This window comes from Talpa occidentalis, unplaced genomic scaffold, assembly GCF_014898055.3.
Source record: "Talpa occidentalis isolate TD23 unplaced genomic scaffold, MPIMG_talOcc4v2.1 talOcc4.13, whole genome shotgun sequence".
Taxonomy (NCBI): Eukaryota; Metazoa; Chordata; class Mammalia; order Eulipotyphla; family Talpidae; genus Talpa; species Talpa occidentalis.
In genome coordinates this window covers 11,832,557-11,841,618 of record NW_023601322.1, presented here as the reverse complement: position 1 = coordinate 11,841,618, position 9,062 = coordinate 11,832,557, and the positions used below count along the sequence as shown (strand labels likewise).

At 42.5% G+C, this 9,062-nt stretch overlaps 1 protein-coding gene across 6 annotated transcripts in view; it reads left to right on the top strand.

The window, feature by feature from the left end:
- Positions 1-9,062, top strand: part of NEDD4L (NEDD4 like E3 ubiquitin protein ligase) — a 301,987-nt gene that overhangs the window by 272,506 nt on the left and 20,419 nt on the right. For all 6 annotated transcript variants that reach the window (XM_037508470.2, XM_054694014.1, XM_037508467.2 and 3 more), the window contains 5 exons: positions 374-439; positions 1,820-2,049; positions 3,525-3,646; positions 6,936-7,006; positions 7,687-7,782. In XM_037508470.2, coding sequence (XP_037364367.2) covers positions 374-439; positions 1,820-2,049; positions 3,525-3,646; positions 6,936-7,006; positions 7,687-7,782 — 585 coding nt within the window. The remainder of the gene's footprint in view (positions 1-373; positions 440-1,819; positions 2,050-3,524; positions 3,647-6,935; positions 7,007-7,686; positions 7,783-9,062) is intronic.

The window sequence follows — 9,062 nt, the reverse complement described above, 5'->3', positions numbered from 1 at the left end:
GGGGTTGTGTGTTACATTCTAAGAGCCAATAACTTATCTAAATTACAATCCAAAAAAAATTTTTTAATTTACACTTGACTCATATTCAGACAAAAGTCACATAGAAAGTATTTCAGTTTATTTATGTGGCATATCCCTGAAAGATTTCTTGAAAATCCCTGTAGTTGTTCTCAGGCGTGAAAGCCCCATCCAGTGTGGTAAGCCTTAGTCATTTCTAGAATTCTTTCAAGTGCTATGTAGACATTATGCAATGATCATATGGAAAGTGAGAATTTTAAGGTTTATGTCTCATCTAATTCTCTGAATGTTGGTTCAGTCTACATAAAATTTTAAGTGTTTGGTTAATATCTACATTTATAAATTTATCTTACAGGCTGTTCCTTACTCCAGAGAATTTAAGCAGAAATATGACTACTTTAGGAAGAAATTAAAGAAACCGGTGAGTAACATATCTTCCTAACATGCCACGGTTTAGTCATTTATAAATTACGAAAGTCACGATAGTAAAAATGACTTGATTGTTCTTTGATATATTTACTGAAAACATTACCTTCCTGTTATCACTTTGGTCCACCCAGATCTTTAATCTGAATTTTCTTTTTAACCTACAAGGTAAGTGAGGATCAACTTCGTATTACATATAAATGACCTGAAGATAATTTCTCATGTAATATATAAAGAGATAGAAACAATTTTTATGGGATCTATATATAATTTGGGACTTGAAAAAATCTGGAAAAGCCCTTGTAATTGCTGTGGTTATCAGATTCCATTAAACCTCAATCCTGGTTAGAAAATGCCCAGTTCTCGTCTTTAAATTCAAAAGTTATGATATTTAGATAAATTTTTATTAAATAAAATTATAATATTTAGAATGTAAGCACCTTTTCTAATATTTAACTGCAGTACTGGACATATTTGGACCGACTATGATTTTCTAATTGTGATTCTCACTGAGAAACCCTAAAGGTTTTTTTTTTTTTTTTTTTTTAATTTATTTATTTTTTTATTATTCAAATGATAAACCCTAAAGGTTTTTACGAAGCGGCATTTTAAATCACAGCACAACACCCCCTACTCACTGTCCGCTGACATCTCCAGTGTGTGTCTTCTGTTTTGACTTCTGGTTTCACCTTCCAGTGTGGATTTTACCAGTTTTTGCCCCACTGTGCACATTCCCTGTTGTGGCACTGGCCCCAGTTCTTGGCTGTTCCCCACCAGGGAGGGGGACCTCAGCCACAATCAGGTTATCCCCGCTGCCTGTGCCCCGTCACTGTCTCTCTGCTCCAGTTCCTCAGATGCTGTATTTTGGGGCTCTGCTCCAGACAAGTCCTTGAGGGGCGCAGGGATGCCTTGGCAGCTCCCACTTAGTGGTTCCCTTCTCTCTTCCAACACCCCCATTGAGGAGGCCCTTGGATAACCACTGAGAAGCAAATCGCATTTCACCACCTATGTTCTGTGGTGTTTCTTTGCTTATCTGGACTTTCTTCTGCTGAAACGTGTAGAGCTGACCGCGTTTCAGTTGCCAGGGAGTGAGCTCTGTGCCGGGTGGTTTAGAAAGCAGAGGACCATCACCTTATGCTCAGTTTTTTTGCAGCACCGTGGCTGGCAGGATCCCACAGCTGCTGGTGGGGCTCCATGTGCCTCGAGCTGCCAGGGTGAGGTTTTCCTCTTTGTGAAGAAAAATCCACAAATGAGAGATCCACTTGTCCACGGCGTGTTTAAGTCTACCACTATTTCTGCTCTTTGTTGTTTTTTTGCATTGGAAAGTATGTCTGTTTACTGTACACTGATGGACTTTTTTCTTTCTTTTGTGTAGGCTGATATTCCAAACAGATTTGAAATGAAACTTCACAGGAATAACATATTTGAAGAATCCTACCGGAGAATCATGTCTGTGAAGAGACCAGATGTCCTAAAAGCTAGACTGTGGATTGAATTCGAGTCGGAGAAGGGTCTTGACTATGGGGGTGTGGCCAGAGAATGGTTCTTCCTGCTGTCTAAGGAAATGTTCAACCCCTACTACGGCCTCTTTGAGTACTCAGCGACGTGAGTGTGCCGGACGCACTCCTTGATGCGTCCCCCTGCCAAGGGGATCTTAACAACTTCAGACTTAATGATGGGTTCAGTCACTTGAGATAAATTAACAATGCTGATTTCAGACCCTAAGCCCCAACCTTGTAGGTCTAGAAGGCTCTGACCCTACAAGGTTGAAATAATATTCTCTGAACACCTAGAAGGTGATTCTCGTCAGTTTGCTTCCTGTAATTGAAATTAAAAATGAGCTTGGTGCTTAAAGGGAGAACAAGAGGCAACTTCCCCATGTGATATTATGTTAATTCAGCAGAATTTATGTTAATTCAGCAGAATTTGTCAGTGTCAGAATTCAGACGTCGTCCTTGTCTTGAACAAGAGTGGTTCTGAGGTTCTCTGACTTAAGGCCAGTGATATAGACTCGGAGCACCCGTGCTTCAGAACCCAAAGGACCATGCCTGAGTCCTGCCAGATTCCCTTTGCTTTAGAGCTTCATCATCGTCAGGCATGGAAACCAAGGCACATTCAGCTGTTTTCTCAGAAACCAAACATTGGCCACTTATATGGCCAGCCATTCCTCCTCCAGGCTGTGGATCCTCCAAAGGCTTAGGCTAGCCCTAAGCCCCCCATAGAATAGTTGACCTTGTTGGAAGACAACCCTGTGCTCTAAGGGCCAACAGGACCCCCCCCCCCACATCTTCCACCTGCTACCAGTCTCCTCGGGGCACTTGGAAAGCAGCCTCAGTACATCCTTCTTGGCTGTTCTCGCTAAGAATCACCCAGCTTGCTGGTGGTGGTTGCTACCGAGTTCCATTGGAAAGCCCACTGTGAAAACTGATAAAACCAGTGAGGTGGGGGGGGAGGGGGGGAGAGGGTAACAAGGCAAGATGCTCACTCTCACCCACATTCCCAAAGATGCCCCTGGAGGAATCTGGCTATGGGGCCCTACCTGAAAACCACCGAGCTTCATGATTTTGAGACCAAAAGGGAGGATTAGGTACAAGCCAGCATTTTGAGGTTTGTGTTGTTGACACAGCCACACCTAATGGTTGGGCCCCTAGGAAAAATCTTCATCCTCAAACCAAAGCTGCTAAAAGGAATTAACCTTCCTCCTTAGAGGGACAATCTCAAGGACTCACACTATTGGGGACCTGACACAACCTCCCTGTGAGGTGCGGTCTCTCATCTTCCTAAGATATTCAAAGGAAACATGAAATTAATATTTCTATGGATCAAAAATAGTCCAATATCAGCAGTTTCTTACAGTTCAAGTTACAGAGGGCATTTGCCTCAGATCTTTAGATGGTGGCTGGTCACAGAAAGGGGGACATAAGTGGTGAATCCTGTCCCTAGCTTCACCTTTCCCTCAGGTACAGCACATCCTCAGGTGCACAGAGCTGGGTGATAGGCAGCAAAGCTAAGCTCACATTCTTGCATTTCTTATTTAAAAATTGATGGGGCTTTTTTTTTTCTTTTTTCCTCTCCTAAAGCGACAACTACACACTTCAGATCAATCCCAATTCAGGCCTCTGCAATGAAGACCACCTGTCCTATTTCACATTCATCGGAAGAGTCGCTGGTCTGGCAGTATTTCACGGGAAGCTTCTAGATGGTAAGTTATTAAAGTCCTGGAGTAATGGAAACACGGCCAGTGCTGTGTGCGGCAACTTGTTAGGTGCCCCAGATTTCATCGTAGACTTGAAGCAAAAGCATCTCTGTTTCTCATTAATCCAGTCAGTTGTTTTCATGTTTTGCCCAGCACGGAGGTGCCTTTTCCCTGGTGCCATCTTAATTTGAGCACTGAAGACATAGTGTCTACACATAGTTTAAAACAGTTTTATTTTAAAAAAAATGGTGTGAAGCACAGAACATTCTGTATCTGTGCATTTTCCATGTCTCCCAGACTATTCTTCAGCGACAGCTAGATTTGGTGACAGATGGAAACGCTAATTGGAAAGTTAATTGAAATGATCCAAATTTATCCAATATCCTGCCATTGTTTCATTTGTCCTCGAATTACACTTTTTTTAATATGACAATACTGTAAATAATTTCAAATTGACATTACAACTCCACTAACATCTTGACCCTGGGATCACAGGTGGGATATATGGCACAAGATACTCTCATTCTAATTTAGAGCATGTGAGTCATGGAAGAATTTCCAGGTGCAATGAAGGTTAGAAGTCAAACCCCCTTCCAGTTTTATCTGTTATCTTAGAATAGGGACTTCTGATAGATCTGGACACTTCAAAAATATAGTTGACCTTTGAACAATGTAGATGTTGGGGTATCACCCCCCACACACAATTGAAAATCCACATGCAACTTTTGGCTCCCCTAAAGATTAACTACTAAATAGCCTGCTGAAGACATAGTCGGTTAACACGTTTTATATGTAAAAATGTGTTATATATTGTTTCCTTACAGTAAACTAGAGAAAATAGTAAGGAAGAGAAAAATACATGTAGTGTTGCTACAAGCACATGTGTTTGCAGTAAAATCCGCATGTAAATGGACCTGCACAATTCAAATTGGGTTGTTCAAAGTTCGGCAGCAAGTGCCCCAAAGATACAGGAATCAGCTGTGAAAGAAGAGAACCAGAAATATTTTTGAAGAGTTTTGGGGTTGAGGATGGAAGACAGCAAGATTTGAGGCTGGCATTGCAGTTACTCTAGAGAGATTTCCAGAGGCATTTTGTTCACCTCATTTATGGAACCTCAGCGAGGCTGATAAATATTTGATGTGTTCTTTTTCTTTAATGTATTTTTACTCATATTTGCTAGATGATTTTGATCCTCAGATTTCAATATTTTATTTCTGGTGGGGCAGTAAACACTTATTTCTGATCAGGAGGAAACCACACTCCCTTTGTATGTGTATAGTGTGGCCATATTTTAATTCGCCATGCTGGAATCACGTCAGGGCTTACTTCAGCCTATTTGGAGTCCCTGCAGCATCCCTAGAGAGTCAGTCTATTTACCTTCAGCCCCCGAGCTGGCCCTCTGCTCGGACCGCCCTTCACTCCCACTCTTTTGTTTGTCCTGAGAAGTCCTGGCTGGCCCGGAAGCTTACTTGTCCCCCCGGGAAGTCTTTTTTTTTTTTATTTATTTTTTTTTTTATAATAAATTTTATTTTTATATTCCCCCATACAATTGCAAACACCCCATTCTGACCCCAATCCTTCCCTCCCGCCCCCCACCCCCCAAAAAGTGTCTCTGGTTCATAGTTTTTTGTTGATTTTGATTTTCACTTTCTTATATTCATTTTCCTGGTCCCTTATTTAAGTTTTCTAGAGTCCTGCTATGAGTGAGACCATCCGGTATTTTTCTTTTTCTTTTTGGCTTATTTCGCTGAGCATGATCCCTTCCAGCGCCATCCATGTTGCTGCAAATTGCATGTGTTTATCTTTTTTGAATGCTGAGTAATATTCCATGGTATATATGTACCACATCTTCTTGATCCAGTCATCTATTTTTGGGCATTTGGGTTGTTTCCAAAGCTTAGCTATTGTAAATAGTGCTGCTATAAACATAGGGGTGCAGGTGCTCTTTGGAATTGATGTTTCTGTGTCCTTTGGGTAAATACCTAGGAGTGGAATTGCTGGATCATATGGAAGCTCTATGTTTAGTAGGTCCAGAAATTTCCACACAGCTCTCCACAGTGGTTGGACCAGTTTGCACTCCCACCAACAGTGCAGAAGAGTTCCTTTTTCTCCACACCCTCGCCAACATTTGTTGTTGCTAGTTTTTTTAATATGTGCCATTCTCACTGGTGTAAGATGGTATCTCATGGTAGTTTTGATTTGCATTTCCCTGATGACAAGTGATGTTGAACATTTTTTCATATGCCTGTTGGCCATTTGCATTTCCTCTTCAGAGAAGTTTCTTTTTAGCTCTTCTGCCCATTTTTTGACTGGATTCTTTTCTTTGTTGTTGTTGAGTCTCATCAGCTCTTTGCAGATTTTTGTGATCAGTCCTTTATCATTAGTGTTGGGTGCAAAAATGTTCTCCCAGTTGGTGGGGTTTCTCTTTGTTTTTGTTATTGTCTCTTTTGCTGTGCAGAAGCTCTTTAATTTGATGTAGTCCCAGCTGTTTATCTTTGCCTTCACTATCACTGCTTTGGGTGATGTGTCTGTAAAGATGTCTTTGATGTGCAAATCCCGTAGTGTTTCGCCTATATTTCCTTCTATGTATTTTATGGTTTCAGGTCTTATGTCTAGTTCTTTAATCCATTTTGAGTTGATTTTTGTGTATGGTCTGAGGTAGTGGTCAAGCTTCATTCTTTTGCATGTAGCGACCCAGTTTTCCCAGCACCATTTATTGAACAAACTTTCTTTGCTCCAATGCATAGTCTTTGCTCCTTTGTCAAAGATTAGTTGACCATAAATCTGTGGGTTTATTTCTGGATTTTCTATTCGATTCCATTGGTCTGTATGTCTGTTCTTGTTCCAATACCATGCAGTTTTGATGATTATGGCTTTGTAGTATAGTTTGAAGTCTGGGAGTGTGATGCCTCCATGTCCTTCTTTTTTTTTCAGTAGAGCTTTGGCTATTCCCCCCGGGAAGTCTTTTGACCCCTTCCTGCTCTGGTGTCTTTTTGAGTATCACTGCCATTCTTACTAAACCTCCTCTGACTCCCCACCCCCCCCCAAAAAAAAAAAAAAGAAAAACACACACCCTGGTCCTCTTGGTCCTGCGCAGGCATTGCAGCGGAGGCCGCTGTTCTGTCTGGGTCTCTCGTTCATACTGAAGGCAGGTTCAGCTTTTAGGTTGAAAAACAGAAAAACAGAAAAACAAAACAAAAAAAAATGTCATGACTTTTCTGACAACCCAATATTTTGTTTTTGGATGCTCAACCATATAAACTCTTGAAACTAACCCAGTTTTTGCATATTTTAGGTTTCTTCATTAGACCATTTTACAAAATGATGTTGGGGAAGCAGATAACTCTGAATGACATGGAGTCTGTGGTGAGTAACAGCAGGCCCCTCTGGGCATCTCGGCCACCCTGGGGGCACAAAGGGCATGGGGACCAGGCGGGTGACCATTATGGGTGTCACCATTCAGTCAACACCAGGGACATTTAATAGCTCAGGAAGTTCATCGAGCCCCTGGGTTCCCTACGAAACCATTGTCCGCATTTCCTGGGCTTCGGGTCAGTACACACCTATCCCTGCTACCTCTGCTTACCTGCGCCTGTTGGTCCAAATGAAAGCCAAGGGGCGTCAGGAGACTTCATGACTGCTCATTTCCTGTCAAAAACTGCTGATACCAGCTGCTTAGAGATTCACCTGCCATCCTCGTTTTCTGACCTCAAAAAACCTGGTGGGTACAGGTCAAAAAGTCGATAAAGGAGAGAGTATTTGCAACCACCAACCGAGATGTGGAAGAGTAAGTGACTTCCACCACGTGGGAAAGGAATAAACACCTTCAGGAATGGCCACAGGGAGAAGTTTCCTGGAAGGCAATTGAGGCTCTGGGCTTGTATTTAACAGGCTCCTTTTATCTAGGCACACCCTTGTGGAGTTTAAAAGTATTTTCCATAACTACAAAAACTGAGACTTTTCCCGATAGGACATCATTATTCAAAGGAGTCTGATGAGTTTGTATGGGGCGAAGGCTTAATTTTAATTTCTGTGTCATTTTATAGGACAGTGAATATTACAACTCTCTGAAATGGATCTTAGAGAACGACCCTACGGAGCTGGACCTGATGTTCTGTATCGATGAAGAAAACTTCGGGCAGGTATGTGTGGTAGCCAGTGGCCCTGCTTTGACTTAGCCTTTGCTTCCTCGCAGGCTGGACATGACTTGGCTGGTCCATCAGAAACAACCACCTGGAGCTTTAGATGATAATTATCATCATCATATCAGTACCTCCTTGTCAGGCCAGGGAGCTACATCCCCAACCCACTCTTCTCCTCTAAATCACAGAAATTCTAAAGTCGCTGGGCTGTGACCCAGTGCCTGCGTCTAATCTAAAGTAACTCTGAACATGATGTTTCTGGCTTGGTTTTAGGACTTTTTTTTAAGTACTTCAAAAACAGGTGTAGTTGTTGACTTAGTAGTGCAAATGCAAGAGCATGAGAGAGTGATGTTTTTTCAAGGACTCTGGGCTTTCTTCTCTGCTTTCCTGCTCGGTCATCATGACAAAACATGTCTTGTGGGGCTCAGCGGGCTCGGATTTTTGTAGCATCGCTTCTTGCTTTGTACCTGCACTTGTCATTAGGCTGTATTCATCATAAAGGTCAAGTTCAAAGATACAGTTGCCTGCTTGGAATTTTCGTCATTCTAGTTTTATCAGACGTGTGTGTTAAGTCTTTTGGTTCACTTATCCCTGGTAATAATGATGCTTCTTGGGAGATCTGATCAGGGAATCAGCCCACCTGCTACCTGGACTTTCATAAAAGCTTGGAAATTCCCACCTCCCAGATCAAATCTAACGGCCTGAAATGAGGGCGCTCCTGGAGCCCATTTAAAGGGTCACCCTATAGAAAATGAGATTGATATTTTCCTTATTGCTTTGGAGAATTTTTTTTTAAGTCAAAAAGCTGCGTTTATGGTTTTGGTTGCTCCATGGTACTATACTTGGTCACAGGTGAAGCTCGGAGTCAGGTCCCTGCCCTCCTGACTTCAGAGTCTTGGGGAGAAGAAGCTGATGCCACTCAATAGAGGGATTAATGACAACTGGGCAAAAGTTGGTTAAACCAGAGATGTCAACGTTACTTTGTACTTGTGTGGGAGCCAGGAAATACCACTAGTGTGAGTCCTGGGGTGGGTGGGGCTGGGGCAGACTTGCCTCTCGGTTGGTTGGGTGAGATTGCAGAGACCTTGTGACGTCACGTAAATCATCACTGAGTCCATAAAACACCTCGTATTGTTCCCCCTCCTTTGCTCTCTATTCTGGAACTATCCTCACAGATAAATGACCCTATGTGAGAGCCCTGTCATGGGTGGGCGGAGGGAAGTCTTTACCGCAGTCCCCAGGGAACCTGTCCTCTCCAGGCCCGGGACCAAGTGTGCTAA